The 24,525-nt window shown below is 41.0% G+C and overlaps 2 protein-coding genes across 2 annotated transcripts in view; one reads left to right on the top strand and one right to left on the bottom strand.

Annotated features, from left to right (window-relative positions):
- necab2 (N-terminal EF-hand calcium binding protein 2) overlaps positions 1-24,525 on the top strand; it is a 521,316-nt gene that overhangs the window by 285,143 nt on the left and 211,648 nt on the right. The gene's annotated exons all lie outside the window — the stretch shown is intronic.
- The window catches only part of st3gal2 (ST3 beta-galactoside alpha-2,3-sialyltransferase 2), a 62,456-nt gene continuing 42,005 nt past the window's right edge, over positions 4,075-24,525 (bottom strand). Inside the window, exons 5-10 of the mRNA XM_044035511.1 lie at positions 12,216-12,275; positions 11,631-11,764; positions 8,383-8,562; positions 8,091-8,136; positions 7,237-7,356; positions 4,075-7,148 (exon numbers count right to left, since the gene is read on the bottom strand). Coding sequence (XP_043891446.1) covers positions 6,975-7,148; positions 7,237-7,356; positions 8,091-8,136; positions 8,383-8,562; positions 11,631-11,764; positions 12,216-12,275 — 714 coding nt within the window. The 3' untranslated portion in view covers positions 4,075-6,974. The remainder of the gene's footprint in view (positions 7,149-7,236; positions 7,357-8,090; positions 8,137-8,382; positions 8,563-11,630; positions 11,765-12,215; positions 12,276-24,525) is intronic.

Here is a 24,525-nt window from a genome sequence, read left to right as displayed (position 1 = left end):
CCAAAATTACTCAAAAAAGTCATAGTATCGTATGTCGTCCAAAATCACGCAAAAATGTCATAGTATAGTATTTCGTCCAAAATGTGACAAAAAAGTCATAGTATAGTATGTCGTCCAAAATGTGACAAAAAAGTCATAGTATAGTATGTCGTCCAAAATGTGACAAAAAGTCATATACTTAATATGTCGCCCAAAATGTGACAAAAAGACATATATAATATGTCATCTACAAAATGCACAAAAAGTCATACTTTAGTATGTCATCCAAAATGAGACAAAAAAGTCATAGTATAGTATGTCGTGCAAAATCAGTCAAAAATGTCATACAAAAGTATGTTGATCAAAATGTGTCAAAAAAAGTCATACTTTAGTATGTTGTCCAAAATGTGACAAAAAAGTCATACTTTAGTATGTTGTCCAAAATGTGACAAAAAAGTCATAGTATAGTATGTCGTCCAAAATGAGTCCCAAAATATGGGAGGACAAGGAATATATAACGAGAAGAATAAACACAGTACAATTACAATAGAAATCAATATAAATGTAGTTTGAAAACAAAGCAATGTATGTACATGCATCACTGGTAACCAAAATAATGCAGACAAATAAATCAAAGACTATGATGATTAAGTGTAAAGATTTAGCTCATGCTACACCTGCCACAGGTGTTTAGCGTATCTAATAAAGTGGACAGTGAGTGTTAAAAAATGTAATGACATTAAAGTAAAGAAAACGTAGAGAGTCTCACACATTATAAGATTTGTAACTTTACATTTTAAATCATTAAACTGAGCAAGGTGGTTAGAAACGCATTTTCCTCTGGGATGGCAAAGTCAAATGAGATCTATTTCTAACACTATGCACTCACTTTAATACACAGAATAAAAAAATGGAAGCAAAACAGAACAAGACGATGATTTCTTGTTTTGAACAGAAGCTTTGAAACGGTGACAAAAAGTCACTGATCCAGTCTGTTGCACCTGTCTTTATAATCAAACAATCAAACTTCACCCGTGCGGTTTCATTTAGACCTGTTTGAGGGAAGGAAAGAAGAAAAAAACACACATTTCCCAAAATGCTTTCAATCTATGCAGCTCTTTATTTCTTGACTGATGATCCTGACACACATTTTCACGTTATTTTGAGAATCAACTTGAAGAGTTAGAGGAGAAAAGAAAGAAGAAATAAAACCATAATCTGTGCATTGGGTCAGCAGCAGGGGAAAAGACCTACTTCGAGTTATAAATGCAACAGAGACATCGAATATCTGTGTCATGTGCTGTTGGTGGGGGGAAAATAAATCTGATCTAATTTTGGCCGTTACAGCACAGAGGGATCACCCTACCAGTGTCCTCTATCTGATCACAATGTTCTGGTCCACATCTGTGAGAAATTGAGGAAGCTGATACCATTTGTGTTCACAGGAGGCCACACAGTCGACTATTAAAGACTGCAGCACGGACTGGGGGCAGTAAATGTGATAAGAGGCTGTTGTTTTGCTGCCAGAAAGCACAAAAACCTCCCGATGGAAGCCGAGTTATCTCCAGAACAATGTCCACATTCATTTTGAGGATGAAAGGAGCGCATTAGTGAACAAACATCGATAAAAGGAACTGAACCAGGTGTGAACAGTGCACATCTTTATCATCTGTTATTTATATTCTGTGAATTATACGCCGTTTGTTGTCGCCTTCGTACGCAGTACTGTCCTACAGCTGTTTCCCTGTGGACACAATAAAGCATTTGATTTGATGTGTCTTAAAGCTGCAGTGCGTAACTTCTACCTAATGAACAACCGCTGATCAAGCCCATCAGCTACACATGCTTTTGTTGTCAGTATCTGGAATCTCGTGTCACCCGGAGACATTCTTGATCTGTGCACAGGAAGTGTTTTTTGTCCACATTAACTTTAACAGCAACATTTCGCTAGTAAACCAAGACAGTGGGAATATGGCTAAAAAACAGCATAAAAACACAAAGCACCAAATGAAATATTCTGCTGGGTGGTCTGCCAACAGACGAAAATGTCATGTAATTCATAAACACTAACAATGTTTGCATTCTGTTGTTGCTAGCATGACAAAACAGCTCAACAGCACCCTCTAAAGTCAGCTTGTTGCACTTGTTTGACCTAAGATGTTCTTCTTGCTCTTCTACCCAAATGATCAAACGAACCTTTGCCTAAAACAGAGAAATACAATGGAAACCCCTATCTCCCCAAATCAACTCAAATCTGTGCACAACATTCAGAAATGTTAGCACTCTGTGGTTGTTAGCTGGAGTTCAGAAACTTAAGTTTTCTAAGTTTCTGAATATGGCAAACTGGCTCAACAGTGCCCCCTAACGTCAGGCCCTTGCACATAATATTTATCCTAGGTTTTCTTGTTCCTCTCCAAAAAACAATCAAATTGTTGGGGGATTGACCATAGATGAAAAATCATAAACCTTTGAAACTTTTCATATCCTGAACAGCACCCTCTACAGTTGGCCCCCTCGCACCTGTTTGACCTAGTTAACATTTTTAGCTTGAACATAAACAAAAATGGATCAAAATTTACAATAATTAACTTATTTTCTCCTTTTTTTAAAAAAATATTTAACTTTTTTCACATTAAAAAATGAATGGAGACGCTCAAATTAAAGGTAAATTAAACTCCTCATCCATGGTGCATTTGTTTGACAGAATAAATGCTTTTTATTCCGTCAAACTGGTCAAAACGGAGACGCTTTGCTGGTTTAAGATCACTGATGAATACGTGAACGTAAAGGCTCCAGCAATTATTAATTACCCAGAATTCCTCAGGGAGAGACAGAGGTTACGCACTACAGCTTTAACCTTCCATCTGGTATCTGCGATGTCCCGGGCTTTCATTTAACAGGTGACCCTCTGAGACTGCCGTCCATCGTTGCTGGACTCTCTCACCGTGCCTTTAAAAAAACATCCACTACACGTTAGAGGAAAAACAAAAGTAGCAGTTGAGTTAATATGAAATTCACGGCACGTCATGACCTTTAGCCTACAGCTGTCTTTTAAAAAAAAACAATGTCTGTTTACAAAGCGGTTAGAACTGAAGAGCGAGGCGAGAGGCGCAGCCTGTAACCCAAACAGAAGGCAGTGTGTGTGTTTTCACGTCCGTCCGTCCGTCCGTGTGTGTGTGTGTGTGTGTGTGTGTGTGTGTGTGTGTGTGTGTGTGTGTGTGTGTGTAAATGTGTGCGTGTACACAACTCCAAAGGCACAGATATCGGCCAGAAAGTGTGTTTGCGTCTAAGAAAAATGCAAAGGTAGCAGTGTGTTGCTGATGGAGCAGCTGCAGGTGAGTGATGTCCGACAGCAGGACAAGGCACGGAAAGCAGGAACTGTGTGTGTGTGTGTGTGTGTGTGTGTGTGTGTGTGTGTGTGTGTTTGTGTGTGTGCGATCAGCCACACTGACTCAGAGTCTCTAAAAACACTGACAGCACTGGAATATGACAGTAAAACATTATTCACAACGACAGTAAAAGCAAAACAATACAAACAGCAACACGGACTGATGTAAAACATAGGAGGCACATTTCCTTCCATCACCTGCTGGGGGCAGTGTGACACCCCCCATTCCTCCCTTCTACTATGTGTGTGTGTGTGTGTCAACTAAAGTGAAATTAAAGTTAATTAGAACAAGCGTCACATGTGACATGTGGTTACATCCCCTGACCTCGAACTCGTGATCGCAACCATCTGCCGCAGCCGCTCACACTCTCCATTTTTCCGCGGCGTCTGTTCGCGACTTTAAAATTCAGTGGTGGAGGCGGCACATTTTTTTAATATCTGATACATAGGATGAGTCACTGAGTGAAGTAATAAACTGCCATGGTGACAGGTTTGAGAGGTCGCAGGAGGAAAAGAACAGGTGTAAATGATCCGTTTTAACCCCACTGGAAAAACTAATTCTACAGTATCTTTAGAATATTTTCACCAATCGTTCTTGTCTTTAGACAGCCTTTTCCAACAGGAAACTTACATTTCTACACAGCTTCCTCGACGCACCAAAGTCCATAGAGAAAATCAGCAATTTAACATCACAGCACACATAAGCTGTTGATCCACTGCTGCCTCCTTCAGTAAGTTTCAATGTGTCATTTTGTTGCGTCTGTGTTTATAATAATCTTTGTTAGGATTAACCTCAGTGATGCAAATGTATCAAAACAGAAAATGGAGAAAACAGTGATTTTCTCCATGGGCTTCGGTGCAGGAGAGTGAAACTTCAGTGAGAACATTAAGAAATCAGATCAGTGTGACAAGACAGGGTTCAAGGGTTTAATCGGAGGGTTGCCAGTTCAAAGTCTGATGTACCCTTGAGCAAGGTACCCAACCCCTGCAGCACCGGTGCTTTTCCTACCGAAATCCCTCAACATGTCTTCTGTTTTAAAACAGCGCTGGGCAGGAAGTCACGTGCACATGAGGAGAACGTTCTAAACCCTACACAGGAACGTCCTCGTCAATTTGAGATTCAGACAAATGACCGCCCTGCTGTGAAGCGACGATACTAACCGCCATGTCACTGTGTGGCACAGACAAAATAAATAAGTGGAAAAACATTACGTCAAAAGCTCAACGAGGTCTTAAAACTCCACATGGAACCTTAAACTTTGAATGTTGTAGTCATTCATAGACTTTTTTTGTTACAGTGTTCCCCAAACCTTCTGGCAAACTATTGTGAAAGTATAAAGTACATGAGAGCTAATATGTATATAACTAAATTTACAACCATGGTAACCCCTAATCTGATTATGACTTAGTAAAATGAACAGATATCTCATAAATGAATTACAGCTTCATTTTACACGTGTTATTTAAAACAAAATACACACAAACCTGAAATTTGAAAAGTTGGGAAAATTCTGCAAATTTAGTTTGGAGTCACCACGGCTCGTTTGTGGGCCCCGACCCAGTCTTTGGGAATCACTGTACGCATTAATGCTGGTCAATAAATATTCAAACCCACACATGAGTTTAGTGTGAAATTATTCTAAACTTATGACCTTCAGATTTACACTTTCATCTCCTCCTTTTTCACAGATGTCTCAGTTCTCCGACACTTGTTTGCGTGTCCTTGGTGCAGTTCAAGTGTAAATTACCAACAATGGAGGCTATAAATGTGCAAATGGGTATTATGTGACAATGACACGGGATGAGCGGGGCCGTTAATGTGCCACCTGGACGGTAACGAGGATCTGATCTGAGCCAAAAGTATAAATCCACTGAAAGTGTAAACTCAACACAGCAACAACAACATCTGCCGGAGGAATATGTGCATTGTGACGGAAATTGGAGCAGGAGGTGCACACTTTATGTTGTACAGAGGTGAAGTCTAAGGCGTCTGTCTGTCTGTCTGTCTGTCCGGTGGCTTCACCACCCTCCAGACATTATCTGACGTTTTTTAATTGGCTGAGCAGGGACCAGGAGCTGGTGGTTAACGAAGCCGAGCTGCTGACAAGTTAAATAGTTCCCAAATCCACTGGGCTTTTTTCCTTCGCCCAATCATGAAGGTCCTAAATCTGGGCCAGAGTCAGTCACAGTCTCTTAACTTCAGAGGGATAAAAGAGTCAGGCTGGAGAGTTAAGATTAGTGACGGGGGGTGGAAAATGAAATGAAGCAGTTTTGTTGTTTTTGCTTCATTTCATTTCGCGTGGTGACCCCGGTGAAGCTGCAGCAGATGAACATCACAAGCAGAAACTTCTCACTCTCTGCTTGTGAAAACGCTGGAGCAAATGCTGTGTTTCTAATGCTGGCTTTTGTCCGACTGGCTCTTCATTCCCCAGCTCTCTGTCAGCGCCGCTCTCCCTCTCCCAAATTAGAGCCTCGCGGGCCCCATGGGGATTAAACTCCAGTCCAGAAACCGGCCTGTCTCCATCCAAACATGAAATCCCAGGAGGTGGACTTTTGGGCCTCGTTAAAGAGTCTCGGTAATACTCTCCAGCAGCTAGGACTGAGGTGCCGTGGGCAGTGAAAGTCAGACTGGAGGAGCTGATGTTCAGTGCCGCAGTCGTCTCTCTGCGTCAGGAAAGGCAAAAAGTCTCGTCTGCATCTGCAAACACTGGTCAGGATCTGGAAGGGTTTGGAGGACAGAACCCCCCAGCAGTCACCAATCATCGTATAACAAGTCTTTAATGACCCATCAAAGACACACACAGTCTATGAAACAGTCTTTTGAGGCAGAACTCACATAAAGTTGAGTTATTAATGGTGGAAAAGTGGCGAGAGAGACGTTTTTTTTTTACCTCATTTATGATTCGAGGAGAACAAATTTTTTTTTCCACGCGTGACGGCAAATCAAACAATGTCCCCGAGGTCTTAATGGAGCTGTTAAAAGTCGCCCTGGTGCCTTGAAGGTGTTTGACAGTACAATAAAATCCAATATCGCCACAGTTTGTGTCCTCAATTTTCCGTGTGAAGGCCTTCGGGCTCCTCGTCTTCATAAATATCCCACAGGTCAGGGGCCGACGCTGAGCTGGGAATTTGCCGTGAGACGCCATGAAGCTGCAAAACAAAAGCCCCATCTGTGGTCGTCTCAGTATGTTAGATGTTGAGTGTTTTTTTGTTAATAAACGTGGATTAAATTATCATAAAAGGGAAATGTTTTCCGCCAGATTGAGTCCAGAGGTGGAGGATATTTGTGGCGAATCTGCTCTGGGAAACGGATCAGTGGTCAGGGACATTAGAGGTGAACTCTTCAGCGTTGATATTACTTCAGAGTCACTACTTCTGGCTCAACTCCCACTTTTAGTTTCAGACCTACATATAGATCAACATGTTCCAGGAAGAGGCAACACTATGATCCAAGAATGGTGAGCTGATTGTGAAGCGGCCTCTTTATCTTGCTTTAAACTGGGATTCCAAACTAAAGAGCAACAGCTAGAACCTCACACACATTCTACGCAGCCTCTCTAGAGTTTTCTTCTAACGTTAAACGCACTGGGGCTGTGTGATTAGCCGCTTATTTCCCAGGGAACACGGTGATTTTGCCTGCCTTGGCGAGCCGCTCGATTATCTGGGCCTCGTAGTCCGCGTCGTGGACGCCCGTCTTCCTGAACTCTCCGGAGTAGCGGTTCTGCTCCCAGTAGTGGTGCCAGTTCCCTCTGCTGTCCGCCCCAAATCCAAACACGTTCACCTGCAGGAGATGATCGACGAGCGGCGCGTGAGCGTGAGAAGACACAGCACAGTGGACGCACAGTAAGCGAGGAGAGCGAAACACTGACCTCATCGCAGATGTGAAGGGCAAAGAAGAGCACGAGCATGCCCGTGGAGGGGTAGCGTCCGTGATGGCTCGTCCAGTGGTCGTGGATGTATTTAAAGAACGCTGGGTTAAAGATTTGGACCTGAAAGAAAGTGATTCGAGACATAAATGTCATTAAAAACATTTAAAAAGAGTTTAGATATCAGTTTTCAAATCACGCATGGGTCAGATTTCGGTCCTGAGGTCCTTCCGACCTTTTTTAGGCTGATTTCTTCTTCTCTACTTCATGTCCTCGTCTTTAGGAAGTTTAAATAAAGTGTCAGAGCCTTTCTGTGTGGTTTTTAAAGGTGAGACACATTTTGTGGGACAAAGACGTCTCAGCTAGGTGACAGACCAGAGGCAGTCGGTGTAGTAACACGTGAGTGGATGGTGTGTATTTAGACTCTTGTGTGCACACAAGAGTCTAAATACAGTCTACTACAGGCGACGCTCTCTGAAGGCACCGTTGAACACATGAATATTAATAATAGATTCATCATCTCCCTCCACATGATGCAGAGTCAAAACAAACGGGGCTTTATGCTGCTGCTGCTTCCAGCTTCGCAGTGGAGCGGGAAACTCTCTATATTGTGTCGGCTCGGCTCCAAAGACACCGCGAATCTCGGCTGAAGATGTTTTTCACCAAGCCTTCACAGCGGGAGGATTCATTCACATTCATTTGTTTTCATGGATTAAAGAGCCACAGCAGATGATTACTTGAAACAATGAGAATGTTTTTTGATAATCTAAGTGTAATCCTTCATCAACGATTGTGTGTGTGTGTGTGTGTGTGTGTGTGGGACCGTCTATCTAAAAGTAGTAGATGGAAATTCACACCTTGTCTTTATCCACACGGAGGAACTGCTTCACTGGAGCGTAGGTACTGAGAGAGAGAGAGGGAGAAAGAGAGGGGGAGAGAGAGAGGGAGAGAGAGTGAGTGAGTGAGAGAGAGAGAGAGAGAGATTTATCAAACATTTTCAATCAGCACTTTAAGTGATTGCTGCAGTTATAAATCCAGGATGACGAACAGCTGACAGATCTTTCCAACCCAATGACTGTCTGTGCAACTTTTCAGCGTGTGTGTCAAGTTGCAGTGTGTGTGTTCACACGTGTGTGTCTTAATCCTTACAATCGAATCTGGCCCGTGGACAGAGCGCTGGTGATCCAGACGAGATCCAGCGTCTTGAAGGGAACCAGGACGAAGCTGACGTTGGCCGCCAGGTTCTTGGCGCTCTCCGGGTACATGAAGTGGTGCGTGGTGCGGCTGCCTGCGTCCTCCTCGTAGCCCACGGTGGGAGCCAGATTAATCCTAGGAGCAAGAATAGGGAGGAGGAGGAACAGCATCAGTAATCCTTCAGGAGACGGCAGGTCACGCGTCATCTCCTGAGGCTGAGCTATGAAATAATCCAGATAACCTTAGTGTCTCAGAGGAAACACCATTGCTGTTAACATAAGATTATGTTTCATTTCTTTTCTTCTTTGTTTTTCTTCTCCTTTTATATTGAACTATCTCCAGGTCCATATAACCAACTGAGACAGTTACATAGTGCTCGCAGTGATGCTATAATTCTATGAGTCTTCCAAAAGACAATGCAAAACCGGTATGGAGCAGCAGAATAGCTAAAGATGGGAATATAAAAATGAAAATACATATATCATTGTATAGCAAATCACTTCACCCAGAAGTAGACATAAACAGAACAAAACAAAACAACAAAAACAGAACAAAAGGCAGAAATGTGTCGTATATACAAATGATGGTTGAACCGGTGTAACAAATGTAATCGTTCCATCTTAAAAATGACATAATCTCAATTATAATTATTATTTCTGGTTCATTTTCTAGTGATGTCATTCTGGTCTGCTACACTTATAGGTTTAATTCAAACATTATATTATAATGAATATTTGACTTTATAATAATACAATGTGGAGCCATGTTAGCTGCAGAGGGAATCAGAAATACTGCTATAAGTATGTATAAGTGTAAGACTGCTATAAAATAAAAAATAAAAAGTTAGAATTAGAATAATAGGCCTTTATTAAGTGTTTTATGTAATACAGTATTTAGTACGTTGCCTTAAGTATGTTAAAACAGAGAAAATAATCCCGGTGTCGGCTTCACAACATTGAAAGCCGGGGGCGCTTTCAACTCACTTTCACAAACAAACACACCTTGAAAAATGTGTTTATTCATTCAACTGAAAAATGATTCAAATGACTTTCATAAAGGTAAAGTAAAAGATTAGACCTGGCCTCTACCCTACAGAATCAAAGACATACAAGTAGAAGCCCAATTATACGAATAATGGACCTAATTTGGATTACATTTATATTTAATTCAACTTAAATCATAAAATTGAACAACAACGAGCTTCACGAATATGGAGCAGAATTGATGCGTTTCTAAACAAAAATGGAGCATCACTGTTCCCGTGTTTACAGCACATGTGACTCAGAGTATGTAGGAGTGCGCCACTAATGTATATGTATGAAGGATTCACCTGAACTAAAAAAAAAACAACTGAGCTGCCGAGTGTGCCTACACATGTGTCAGCGAACAAAGCAGATGTTTGTTCAGAGACCGGGAGACAAACAGCAGACAGGAAGTGGGCAGCAGTGGTGGGCAGCGCGGCTGTGGGCCAGAGGGGCGGGGGGTAAACAGGAGATGGATGTTTGAGGCCTGCCCACGCAGGTCTGCTGACAATGCACTGCTAATGGATGCTAATGTCTGGAGCGCACAGAGCGCTCATCGGCCCTGCTGAGGCTTTCAAAACACCAGCGTGTGACCTCGATGAACACACACACACACACACACACACGCACACATGCACGTCCGCTGACAACAATCAGCCTCTGAGACAATGAAAGCTGCTACAAAAAATTGACTCTGTGTGTGTGTGTGTGTGTAAGAAAGACAGAGGACAAAAATAAAGACGTCCTCTGACATCCACCGCTACAGTTCCACAAATCAGTGTGGACGGTGGGATAAAAAAACACTAATATCGATTGAACTGATGTTACAAATAAAGACTGAACTTTTTGTGGATTAGCATTATGGATCACAGCCTAGTCCATCTCCAGTTTTGGATTTTGGAGAAAATTCTCTTGGTAATAAGTATGCATGCCAAATCCTGTCGGCGATGTCGTCCATGTAAATGGAACGCACTGTATATGTAGCCACCGCCACAATATGAGCGCTAACAGTTCAAATGGTAGAGCTTTGATTCACCTGGCTAATCCCACCTTTTCCCGTCTCTTTCTCTGTCATTTCATCCTGTTCATGTACTCTGATGACATCACTGATGATGGACATTAATACAGAGTCTGAGACAAAGCGACGACTCATCTTTGAGTCAGGTGACCTCTCTCTCTGTTGAATAATGGGAGAGGTGGACAGCGGACAGCATTTAGCACCGAGGTTAAATATAGTATCAGAGCCACACATCAGCTGTCTGCTTCTTTATTCTGCAATTTCCCTTTTTCGGATTCATTCCGTCTCCCATCATCTATCTTTTAAGTTCATCTCCCCCTCACACGCAAATACGGTGATGATGTAACTTCAATGAAAACACATTGTGCACAGTATAATCCTCTTCCTTCCAGTGTCTATCCTCCTCCTCCTCTTTGTCTCCCACGCTCTGCTTTCATCTCGCTCAATCTTATAGTTTAATCCCATGCTTCTCAAACTGTGGTACCTGTACCACCACTCATACTCTCATACTCATCAACTAATAATAATAATAATAATAATGTTATTTAAGTCACCTTACCTCTCGCTCCATCTTAATCTAATTCCCTAGCTGACCCGTCAACTGTTACAAACTTTCCTCACCATCTTGTCCAACCAGTGTGAGGCTTGTTGTCCCAGACTCCTCCCCCTTTTGTCAACGTGGGATTACACTTTACATGTTTGAATCCACATTTCTTTCATTATCAATTTGGATGTGGAAGATTCTGTCTCTTTACATCCCACAGTGAGTTACTTCAAATCCAAAGACTGCATTTACACATTTACATCAATTTACATCCAATTACAGTACGTCAGAACTGGGAGTCAGTTGCACACATGTTGATGAATAAAAATTGAACAGAGCCATGTGTACAACTGAACAACTGACTTAATGTGAACCAAATATAACAGAATTGCAATAAAGTAGAAGTATTTTAACAACAGAGGTCCTATGTCAGGATTTGTGAGGTTATTCCTACTTGAAAATCCAAAATAAGAGAGTGTTCCAGTTGAAACTACCGACTTGAAGCGACCGGAACACAACATTATTGCAGCCCAGCGTCCAATTTCAGTTCCTTTAAGAAATCTAGCACCCACTCTTTCTATTGGCTCGCTCCTCCATTCGTTCCATGTGCGCCTCTCACCTCAAGATATAGTTGTGTCCATCTATGGTGGGGCCGTATCCAGCCCCGCGGAGGTTGCCGGAGTTTCCCACCACGGCGCAGCGCAGGCAGCGCCCGGGATCCCACGAGCCGTACGGCGTCCTTCCTGGAATCACCTAAAAAAATAATAATAATAAAAAAAAAAAAAAAATCACTACAAGTACACAGCCACGCTTGGATTGAAGCTAAATGAAACAGGGGCATCTGCAGTGGAACAGCAGGAGACGCATAAATAACCCAACCTGCAGCTCAGACCATGACTGTAAACATACATCCTGATCTCTATTCTGGGGGGGGTGAATTCTTCATGAGACCCTCCATGAAAAAATCATGAGCACCTTTTTTTTGACCTCAGGGAAGCCAGACTGAGACATTTAAAACACACAGCTTTAAATAAGACATACAGGTGCATTAGAGGGAAATGAGCTGGCTCGTTGATAAAGCTAATGTCCAATAAAAGTCAATCTGTTCCCCCACTGCCTTCGCCCACGAGTGTGAAGTCATTGACTTGGGGTTGATTTGAAAAGTACCGTGGCAATGGAAAGATGAATTAATAATATGAAATACCTGGAACAGTCTCAGCAGCACCTGCTGGATGCTGTGGGGTTTAAACTGTGGCTGTAACATCTAGAGAGGGAGGGAGAGGGAGAGAGAGAGAGAGGGACAGAGGGAGAGTATGGTTAGGATGTGCAGTTTATTTTCTGCAGACAAATTGGATCTGACAGACTTTAAATTTAGTTTCCTTGTGTGTGCACACACGTGTGTGTGTGTGTGTCCATGCATTTGCCAGGATTAATGTGCAAATAAGCAGGTGCTTGTGTGCGTGTGTGTGTACTTGTATTTATATCTTTGTGAGGCCTCAAGAAAACGTACAAAACTTTCTCTGCCCCACAACTTTAAACTGCTGTTTCAAGGTTAAGACTTGAATTAACACAGCACTGTGCAGAGTTCTACTAGAGACACAAGTACTCAAAACAACAGGTTGGGGTTTGTTTAGGCTGTCCACGTGAATGGTAGTCAATGCGAGTCCTTAAAAGAATTGCTGTGTGAACCTGTGACAGCCGTGTGTCAGACTGAAGGGATGCAGTCAGACTTGGTGAGCTGTGGTCAGAGGAGCAGAAGCACATACTGTATATTAAAAAAAAAACAGCTGACGTAAAGAAAAAAAAGAGGAAAAAGGCAGTCAAGTATAAGAAGAAATATGTCAGAGGGAAAGTAGGATTCCATCTGCCTGGTTGTCTGCACCTAAACCCACGTTTCCGCTGTGTCTTTCCAGTAATGATGCAACAGCTGTGAAATTCTTGGCCTTTTAAACTCACCCTATAGCTGACACTGATCACACTGTGATCTCTGTCGTGATTATGACACATCTAATGCTATGTCTCGATCAGCTACTGAATCAGTTTCCTGTAAAAAAACAAACAACGAGCAGTGAGATGGATCGTGCTGTGGTTCTGTATGTTTCATAAATGCCGTACATGTTAATCGTGATACACATGAGATGGAGCACGGCTCCTGTGGTTGCTGTGTTGGCAACAGTGCCGCAGTTTAAACGTCATCTCCTCGTGCATCCAAGGACAAATACCGGGGAGGAAATGTTGGTGCATGTGCAGCGTCTGACTCCAGTCTGTTAAAGCCAGGGGACTCAAACTTGCCACTGACTTAACATCAAGTATTAGAGAGTTCATTTTCTATGTTTTTCTAATGAATCGATACATGTTTACATCACAAATATGTTTATATTGTGAACTATTCAACGTTACACACTTTTATTTTGAAATTCTGTGAAATGTCATCATGAATATTATTATTTTGACACATATTTTTCTCATCATTTTTTTTTTTAACATGACCGGCCCCCGGTCTAGACACTTCAGTGGCCCCCAGGTTGTTTGAGTAGACCCCTGCTTTAGGTTGTAATTGGACTTTGAATCGAATTATCTCGGTATCTAGGTTAGTCTGACTAAGAATAGTTTGATTTCATGTTTACAGAAAACCAAACTATTGTCTTCGTCCACCTTAAAATCAGACTCTTAACAGGGATGTAAACGCACACTGGTTGTAGGGTAATAGTGCGCCTTACCTTTTAGAATCTTTAAATCATGGTTTTTTTTTATTCTAAATGTATTTTAATTTATGTAACAGCTGAATTGTGTGCTTATTGTGGCAATTATACAATTTGTAGATTAAAAACAAAGGCAATCATCATCCTAAAAAGTTATTTCATTCATTACATTCAACCAAAGCGAGTAATAAAATAACCATAAATACAAAATTCAGTCATAAATAATCTCTTACTCAACTGGCATATATTTAATGAAAAGATTCATCCACCCACACAGCCCAGATAATTGCTGATGTTTGTATCAATTAATGTCATCTAATTTGCCCCAAAGACAGTCAACAAGGAGAATATTGACTGTATCTGATTTGCAGGTGATGAATCGTGCACATCTCACTCTTCACAACAACAACAACAGCACCTCTGTTGTGTTGTGAGGAATAAACAGATTTGACAGCGGAGATAACAACAAGACTCTCGTGTCTGGATGAGTTGAACAGAAAAAAACAGCAGGTGGACAATAAAAAGAAAAAGACAATAAAAATGACGTGTGCCGTAGAGAATGTTAAGAAGAAGAAGGGAGCATTACGATGCAGATGATGTAAATGGAGAGACAGAAAGAGGGAGGGAGGGAGGCAATGCTGCAGGTGATTCAATTTTGTCCAATTGAAAAAGATTTAATAGGCAAGAAAACAGGCTGATTTTCTCCACCACTACAGTGAAAATGGCTTTTAAGGCCAAGCTGAATATCTGATTGAAAATGTAAAAAAAAGTTAAGAAAAGGTCACTTAATTTAAGCTGGATTTAAATGTAAGCCTGGGATTCTCTAATATATGATCAAAATAATCATGTGACACAATTACATGAAATGACACTTTCTTTGTTTAACCTGCAGGCTGTTTAAATGATTAGATTAACTAATATTTAAACAGCTCTTTTCCTAATCAACTCATCAAACTGGAGCACAGTGCAGAGTTTTAAAGTCCATATGGTAATACTTTAGAGACTCTGACCCATGAAACTTAAATAACTCACCCGTAAATAAAGCAAACACAACCCTTTTTCTGTGATTGTATGAGCAGCGGACTGAGAAATCTGTGAACCTATCATTTCCGAGGCAGACATCTGCGTCGACTTGACAAGATTGACAGCCGCCGTGTTCTTAGAGGCACGGAACTGCTGTGAAAACACAAGTTCACACTCGAGAGTGAAAAAAATATACTGTTCTTCTGTGTTTCTACACTTCAGTTTAATGCGGAGTGAGGTTTCCGTGCCTCCGGGGACAGCTGTGGCCCCGAGGCGTTGTGATTTCCAGTTAATGGTCAGTCTGTCTGTCCCGTTCTGGAGAATGTGATACCTCGGGGGAATTTAAGGAGGAAGTGTTTAGACGTAGGTAGACCAAAATGCCTCAAGTGGATAGACCTACAACTAATCAGACTAATGACCCGGGTGACTCATGTAGAGTGACTGAAAACATGTCAAGAAACGAGCTTGAGCTCCGAGGAGAAACAGCTGGTCTTTGGTGGCGGGCAAGTTGGATGTATACAAAAGCTGCTAGATGTCGCTTCTGTCTCCTCGAGCGCGCCATAGGAAAACCCCGCTGTGATGGGTTTCCTATTTTAGGAGATTCTGAAGTTGGCCGAAACAGCGTCCCAGAGTGAAATCAGTTCACCCAGTTCAAGAAACTTACACATTCATGACGACAAGATGTCCATTGAAAGGTACATTATGTAAGAAATGTATTGTATTTAGTCATAAGAGCATCATCAATCCATCATCTAGGGCTTTATCCTCCAGTACTCTGCTGCTGCTGCTCTAGAGCAGACAGAGGCCGTTTCTCAATACTCAAGTTAGCAAGTATGTACTTGCTTACTTGGGAAGTATATACTTGAGAAGTACGCTGGGAGTATATACTTGAGAAGTACGCTGGGAGTATATACTTGCCAAGTACGGGAGTACACAAGTATGTGGTTGTTCCTCAATACTCAAGTATGCAAGTATGTATGTATTGTTCTGCTGTTTGAATGGTGGCTGGCGCCAAGTGCTGCAGCCTCATTACCGCCACCTACGGTGTTGATAAATGAACATATGAAATACTTTTAATAAATGCATATATATGTTGTTATTATTTTTACATTTTAAATATTTAACTTCATTTATTAATTTATTTCTATTAAAATATACAATACAAATAATACAATGTGGAAAATAGATATAGTACAGCATTGAGTAGTGTAGTGTAGTGTATATATATACGTGTACAAATATATACTATTCTACATATCTAATATTTAAATATTATATTTAAATACAGATACAATGACCGTGCGACTTTAATATAAATCTAATATTCAAAGTTAAAATTAAAAAAACATTAATAATATAAAAACTTTCAAACTGTCAGGTCAAAACGTTTCCATTAAAAACAAAATAACACGTCAACAACAAATGGATGGATCACACCGAGCATCTAATGACAGCGACGTCTGAGCCAGCGGATCATTTCATCAGGACAGGCCGAGGTAACGCTGCTCTGTGCCGGGCACAGTGAGCGGCGAGCACCCACAGAGGCGGAGCTGATCACCTCCGACAAACGTTGCTGCCAAACTATAAATACGTCATATCTTCAGACACAAACCACATGTTTGAATTCATAATGACTCATTTCTCGCCTCAAATGATGTTAAAACTTTGTTCCGGAAAATATTTATTTTAGATTTATATTTCTATTATCTGCTGCTATGCTCCGCCGAAATGTATTCTGGGATACATGGCCATCCCAAGTACGCTTAAGTCACCTCCGATGCATACTTGGTAAACATGGGCGGAGCGAGAACACTTCCGGGTTTGAGAACCGTCCTCGCTGTTCGCTTACTTGAGAATTGGAACAGCACTTGGACTGAGGCTGATGACGTTTTCACAAGTACGGGAGTACGCAAGTACGCACAAGTACGTAAGTATGGATATTGAGAAACGGCCACACTTTCACTTTCAATCCCCGCCTGTTGCTGAAACACTAAAAACCATCGCAGCACAAACTCTTGTCAGGTGGAGATGCTGCAATATTAAGCTCTGAAACTTATCACAGTGTTTCAAAATAATATTATTAATGTGTCTACAGTGACAAACAATACTGATACACCACGTACGTCTGAACAAACAGTATGTGGATGACATCAGAGAGGACACTGAAGATGACACTGATCCTGTGCGCAAACACACACACACACACACTACAAACCTGTGTGTGCCTGAGACTCACTTGCTTACTTTGAGCAAATTATTGAAATACATTTTCCACAGGATCAACTATCAATGCACAGCCAGTTTTTTAAAGCATCAATAATAATATTAATATGAGAGCAGTCACTGTAACCCTGACATTTAGTTCCTTCGTGTTTATCACTCATTCCAAAAAAAGCAAAGGACCAAAATAATACATTTTTACAGATTTACACATCATAAATTGATGTGTTGATCGCACACTTTCCTTCTTTTTCTTTTATTTCCCTCTTTCTTTGGCGCCTCATTTGTTCTTTTTTGTCAGGAAGAAGGCGTCAGAGTCACTTGTATGTTAATTTGTGGGTGGAACGGGGGCGTGGTGTGTTACTCATTCACCTCCGCTCAGTTTCACATTTGATGGGATGTTTAAAGAAAAGGTGCGCAGGACTTGGCGTATGCACGGTTTTATAAATCAATTTTCTTTTCAAATGTCTTTTAGTATGAAAGCTGCGCACTCTTTCATACATGAGGACCAAACATGAACCAAGGACCAAAACTCTTTAAATACCAATGGCTGCGTGAGGTCACCTTCAGGTAAAATCTCCTGCAAACTGACTGTTTACTTGAGACATAAAAGTCACAGTTCTTCTTCATTGTGGACTTGAAGCGACTCTTGTGGGACGTGAAGAAAAAGAAAGAAGACACAAAGTGGCAGCTGCTACAAAGACGGCCAAACCGAAAATGCAAAAAATGTGGATTCAATCATGTAAAGAGAGAGAGAGAGAGAGAGAGAGAGAGAAAGCACCTGCACAATCATGCAAAACCTTTCTGCAAACAAACACATGCGCACACACACTCACACATCCATAAGGACTGTTCTTCTCTATAACCACATTTGCAGCAATATTCATCTCTGTACTCCTTTTGTAACCATTTCCTTTTCACCCACCATCAGCCTTGATTTGCTTTTCCTAACACAGGTCTCCTTCATTTGCATTTGCATTCCCACATCATCTCCAGTTGCATCCTCACCCTCCTCCTGTCTAATTCCTTCTCTTTAATTTCCCTTGCTTCTGTCTCCTCCTCCTCCTCCTCCTCCCCCTGTTGTCTCTCTTCCAGTTTTCGTCTCTCTGGGATGCCTCTGCACCTCACAGCTCATCAGTGTTGAAGACCACTTAATCCTTCCCCAAAGTTCTCTCCACTCGCTATCTCTAACTTTGTCTTTCATGAGCTAAGCTCTGTTTTTCTATCCTCCTTGATCCCTCCATCCTCTGCCCTCCTCAGACTCCCTGCATGGGACCAGACTCAGCTTGGCATGCTGCACTGCTGTTGTTCAGCAGCTACTAATGATGTTTTTTGGCAGCTGTGCTGATGCCTCTCGACTGTCCTCTACTCCCTACTTTACTTTAAGGTAAAAATGCAGCTTTTTAACCAATAAAAAAAACCTACTTTATGTCACTTTATGTTTGAAGTAAGAATGAGATAATAGGAGATTTGTACAAAAACTACTGAATTGGTTGGATGTTGAATTGTCTAAAGTATGAGACATAAAATTGTTTAAAAAAATTGCCACAAAAACTGATGTTCTGTTGCATTTGGGATGTGGTTTCAAGAGAATTTTTTGCTCATATTAACCTGATGCATGTTCCTCCTGAATTTGGGATCATTCGGTCAAAGAGTTTCCCAGAACTGACTTTAAGGGGCGCTGTCGAGCCATTTTACCACACCCACAGCTAACGACTAAAGAATATGACATTTTAAAGGTTTTTGTGGATGTTTAACCCGCCCCCCCAAAAAATTTAAATCAATGTGGTTGTGCTAGGGGTGTTTAAATAAAAAGCACTTCACCACACATACAGTCACGGTCACTTAATTTGATACACTGGAGCACAGGAGCACCATCTTTCCTGTCTGACTAGTTTTATTGAAACATAAGGTAGTTTAAGTTCTTGAGGGTGGGATTAAATGTAAAGGGAGAGACTCTTTGTACCACTTTAACCTTTTGTATGCACCTGCATTTTTGGGAAGCAGTGTTTTGTTTAATTCCAGGGTAGGAGTATATCCCATAATACTAGTTAAAAATATCTCACAGAGAAAATTGATAAAAGCCACAGTTTGAAAACCATGGATTTACACAAAACTGTGAAGATGAACTAGACCCACATATACACTTGTTTACACCTGGAAAAAGTTTAGTGACACTTTTATGCAAATATCTCACCACATAATTGCCCATAACTGTTTTTTTTTGTTTTTTTTTAAATATATAAACATGAATCTTAATTTAAAAAAGTTGGGGTCTGGTTACAAGTCTGGTTTAACCGAGGCATTTACATCGATCCCTGCAGTGCTTTGCTAAATTTCAGTGTTGCAGACGGTGCATATCTCACGTGTTGTAACCAATATTTGCTTATTGGGCAACATAATATTAAAGTTTTCCTCTTGGGAATAAGAATAAATGGTTGTTTCCTGATCGTCAGTGTAAGAGCTCCCCAGTCCCCAGTGTGCTTTTCTCTCTCTCTCTCTTGTGTGAGTCTAAAGTGGTTCAATATGGAGAGAGTTAACATAATCAAACTAAATGGTGGAGTAACATTAACCCACTCCTCCCAACACGCATTAATTTAATTTGCTTTTGAGTACAGATTCTAATCAACCACCGCTCAGCAGGGGAAAAAAAACATAACATGCTACTGCTCATTCCTTCCCAAAGAGAGAGAGAAAAGAGTCGTATTTAAAGAATGGATGTAAATTATGTTTAAGAACGACTGAACTCATGATTTTGATACGTTTCAAAGATAAACTGACATGATAATGAGAGCCGAGATGGGGGAAAAACAAGTGCGCGGCATCGGGTCGTTCTGCTTTTGACAATTTTAATAGCTGCATTAATGGTTCCACCTGCAGCAGGCAGTTACTGGCTGGAAATATTTAGTGATAACTAAACATAACATTTGATACACAAGGTACACAAGACCTGGTGTGGTTTTCTGCTAATGGAGCCCGTCTGCTTCCCGGTTTGACCGACCTGCTGTGCTTTCAGAGATGCTTCTCTGCATATGTTGTTTTTAACAAGTGCTTATTTGAATTATTAGTGCCTAATCTACAGTATCATTTCAGTCTGGTCATTCTCAACAACGGTGGCATTTGTGTCCAGATAACGGCTGCACACTGGACATTTTTCCCCTTTTTAAACCATTCCCTGTAAACCCTGGAGAGACACTATATAACAGAAGTATTGGTATGTCCCGCGTTTGCAGCTCTAACAGCTTTCACTCTTCTTGGAAGACTTTCCTCTATAATTTTGAAGTGTTTCTAGGGGGAATTTGTGTCCATTCATTCTGCAGAGCATTATTTTATGGAGGTCAGACACTGATGTTGGGACGAGATGACCTGACAGGTCAAGTTCTTCCACACCAAACTCAAAGTCAAACCATGTCTTTATAGTCCTTGCTATAAAGGCCTTTCTCAAATTGTTGCCGCACAGTTGGAAGCACAGCATTGTTCCAAAAATGTCTTGGTATCTAAAGAATTAAGATTGTCCTTCATTGAAAAGGGGCCTGAGACCAAAGCCTTATTGAAACACCTGAATTAACACCATACTTTTGTCCATATAGTGTAGTTTTTGGGGTAAATCCCAGTAGATCACTAGTTTGACCCTCAGCAGGTCATCCTGACCATGTCTGTGCGCCCGAATGCACGGAGTAACCGACTTGTGATTGGCTGATTGGATATTTGCATTAATAATAAACAAGTGTACCTAATAAATTGACCAGCAAGTAGGTGCATTTAGCCTTTATCAACCACTCAAAGCACCTTTACACCAACCAGAATTCTAAAAACATCAATAATGTGATGTAAAACTAGTTTTTTGTAGATTCAATTATTCTCCTTTTCTTTGTGGCGTGTGTGTTGTAAGAATAATAAAATCTGCTACAACAATAACAGATGCAGTGCTGATTAAATTAGACTTTATTTTGAGTTTACAAATCACATCACAAATAATGGCCTTAATCGTGGGCAATGATGTAAAGAGAACTTCACGTTTCCTTTCAAAGTCAACCAGGTTCCATTAATCTTGTTGCTGAACACCAGCTTTTTGCAACTTAATCTTTATTTTTTACTAGTTTTGTTTTGAATAATATCTCTTGCATTTCTCATCATCAAGTCACCTGCCAGGTTTCCAGCCCGTCAGTGGCTTCTTTAGTAAGTTCATCGTTTTATAAATAAAAATCCACTACTAACTATTTGAAAATAAATACTCTCCTGTGACAGTTTTTCTGTAGAATTTGGAGGAAGGGAAATTAAAGCTTTTAAGACTGTATTCTTTCTCATTACAGGTAAATTCTAAGGTCCAAACAGAGACAATGATCTAGACTGGTGTGTTGATTTTGTTTGGTAAATGTTATTCTTCAGTATTCTTTCAGTAAATTCAGTCAATTAACTTGTTTTGCCTTCTCAAAACTCAAATTGAATTCCTCTGTTCACCACAAGGAGGCACCGTGTGGTGGTTCTATACGCTTGTACCTAAGCAGAGGCCAGGACAAGGACTTTTCCTCTCATCTTCAGACAGCGGCGCATTGATTTTTGTTTGTGTTTGTCTGAATTTTTTGTTGGTGTTTGCCACTTTGAGTGACCTTCAAATGAAGTAACACTATATTCCTATTGATTGAGACTATGATGTGCTGCAGGAATGACTATATTAAGGTACAGTCATTGATCTTATTTTAAATAGCAACACATGGTTTTGTATTTGTAACGTTTATTAAAATGCAAATATTTACAAACACGCTTTGGTTTCACTGTGTTTATGAAATGTGTTTCTTTTTGTTTCGGCGGCGATTAAAATCCACACCAATCTGAATAAATAAATAAATTTAACATAATGATTGCAACCCTCGTTTCCAACATAGCTTTTTTGTTATTATCGCACTTTTTTTCCTCCTTAATCCAATATTTGATGTCCTCTGTTCCCCCTGCCTCCTTCCGTACCCATTCATCTCCTCGTCATCTTCCCTTCCTCTCAATTACTTCTTCTCCATCACTCTCTCTGTTTATCACCTCCCTGTTGCAGTGTAACCCTAATGACTTGGCAACTGTTGGCCTGTGTTTGCAGTTTTCTGTTATTCCAGGGCTGGACTGAGGATACTGCTCTGAAGCACGAACCTGAACACAACACAATGCAGCACTGGGTATAGAACTGGAATCACTCAATACAACCAATGAAACATGTGCACAAAACCAAATATATATACTATATATAAACTGCAAATGCAAGCATGATTTAATGAAGAGCTGCACATCTTTCTCTCAGAGGATTTCCTCCTCTTTTTTTTTTGAAACTGCTGCTAAGTTTTAGTTTTAAGAACAGTGCAGTGGCCAGTGCTGTAATATTCCACTTCTTCACTACAGTAACACCCTGACACACAAAATGGCACAGATTAAAGTGACACTCAGGCCAAAATGTTGCTGCCAACAACAGTTAGAGTAATCTGAAGCATCCTCTGACTGTCACCGTGCATAGCTGTTGTTCTCTTTTATTTATGGATACTGCGACACAAGTTATCGTTACATCCGGTGAACTTAAGTTGTCACTAGCACTTAAGAGAGAAAATTCAAATTTTCATCTCACCATTAACGACCATCAGTTCTTCTTAATAAGCTCTTATTGAACTGCAGCCTGCGTGTTGTGTTCAATGTGCTGTTGGAAAATAGTAAATCTCCGTTCCTAACAGAAACACAAGGTCAATCACTACTTTTCACTCATTGCATTTATTAAACGAGGCTGGCGGTCGTCACAGCGGATCATCTGACTCCATCTTGTCCCCGTCCCTTGTGTCGTCTTCTGTTACACCAACTGTCCTCATGTCCTTCATCACAGCGTCCATTAACCTTTCTCCTCCTGCCCGGCAGCTCCACCTTCCAGCATCCTTTGTCCAGTACAACGGCTATCGCTCTTCTGCATGTGACCAAACTGTCTCCACCTTGACTCTATGTTACTTTATCTCCAAACTGTCTCAACCTGAGCTGTCCCTCGATTATGCTCATTTCTAATCCTGTCCATCCTGGTCACTCCCAACACAAATCTCAGCATCTTCAGCTCCGCCTCCTGTCTTTTAGATGACATTTGAATTCGACACTATTTTACTCCATGTTTCACTAAAATTCCTTTATTCGTATCTCTAGCTCTAGCACGGATACACGAGGACCATGTTTACGTCGGAGTAGATTCTCATTCATTCATTATTCAATGAACACATCGATTTGTAGTTTTTTCTTTACAACATTTACAGTTTAATGAAGAAGAACCCGAAGAAGCCTCGCAGGATGAAAGAGGTGATACATCGTCAAGAGAGACTACTACAAAGTCCAGTTGCCGCTGACTCGATGTGTTACGGACGACCAATGTCTCGATGATGAGGGAGGACGGAGAGGAATATGTGATTATGATGTATTACACCGTGGTCGTACCGGCTGCATCCGCGTCACGGAACGTTGCTTTTCATTTTCTTCTCTGCTGCTCATTAGAGTCTGCCCCGCGTCTCATGCAAGTGAGCGACGTGATTCTTTCAGGGAAACTCATTTTTTTACACCGCTTTTACAACACTTTTTCATTTCAGTTTCATTCTAAATCTCTCTGTTGTGGAGGCCAGATTTTATTTTCTACTCAACGCATGAAAAGTGGATTTATTCTTTATTAGAATCCTCATTCATAATCTTTCCAGAACAACATATTACTGCACTTCTGTCAGTTGTTGACAGTTACACTTGAATCATAACACGGCGTAATAAGACATAATGATCTGCTCTGAACTCACCATGAGGTTTTTCTGTAAATGGACCATTTTTCTGAATTTTAATTGAACCTCCCTGCCCTACTTTAATTACGATGATCACAACAGGCACGACTGTTGCTAACACTGCGCCAGTGGAAATGTGAGCCTTTTTTCTCCCTGTAGTATAGCTGAGCTTTTTAAATCTGTGCAGCTCAGTAGGAGAGCACGGGGGCTGCAAAGCCAGTACTAACTAAAGGATGGATCGTGTAGCATCATGTTCATCAGAATCAGATTCAGGTTTACTGCTAAGTTTGAGCTTGTCGTTGGTGTACGTGATAAGATGTAACTAATAAATACTAGATTATTAGAATTAATATTAATAACATGCCAGAATCGCTTCACAAGACAGGATTAAAACAATATAAAAAAATCAACTAAAGACAGCATAAAGTAATCACTACATTAAAATTTATGTGAGCAAACATGAGAAATGATCACAGTGAGTTGTGTGTTTTCAGACAGGTTTGTAAGGTGGGAAGAGAATCACTGATACAGATGTCGAGTAGGAGAGGGCAGAGTGGCTGCCATAGTGGTCAGACAGATGGGGGGACAGTGAGATGAGTGGAGGATGACAACCTTAAAGTACGGGTGCGTGTGGTAATATGTAAGATAAATCTTGTGTTTCCACCGGCTCGACTTGCCTCGCGACTGTTAACCAATGGAGCTGTGGCAGAACAGGAGTGATGTGATGAAATGATGGAGAGTTCTCGTGACGACACGTGCAGCAGAGTTCTGGACTAGTTGACGTTTGTGAAGCCAC

This window comes from Solea senegalensis, linkage group LG10 (assembly GCF_019176455.1).
Source record: "Solea senegalensis isolate Sse05_10M linkage group LG10, IFAPA_SoseM_1, whole genome shotgun sequence".
Classification (NCBI taxonomy): domain Eukaryota; kingdom Metazoa; phylum Chordata; class Actinopteri; order Pleuronectiformes; family Soleidae; genus Solea; species Solea senegalensis.
Note: the sequence above shows the minus strand (reverse complement) of the source record. Positions and strands in the feature narration are given on the sequence as shown.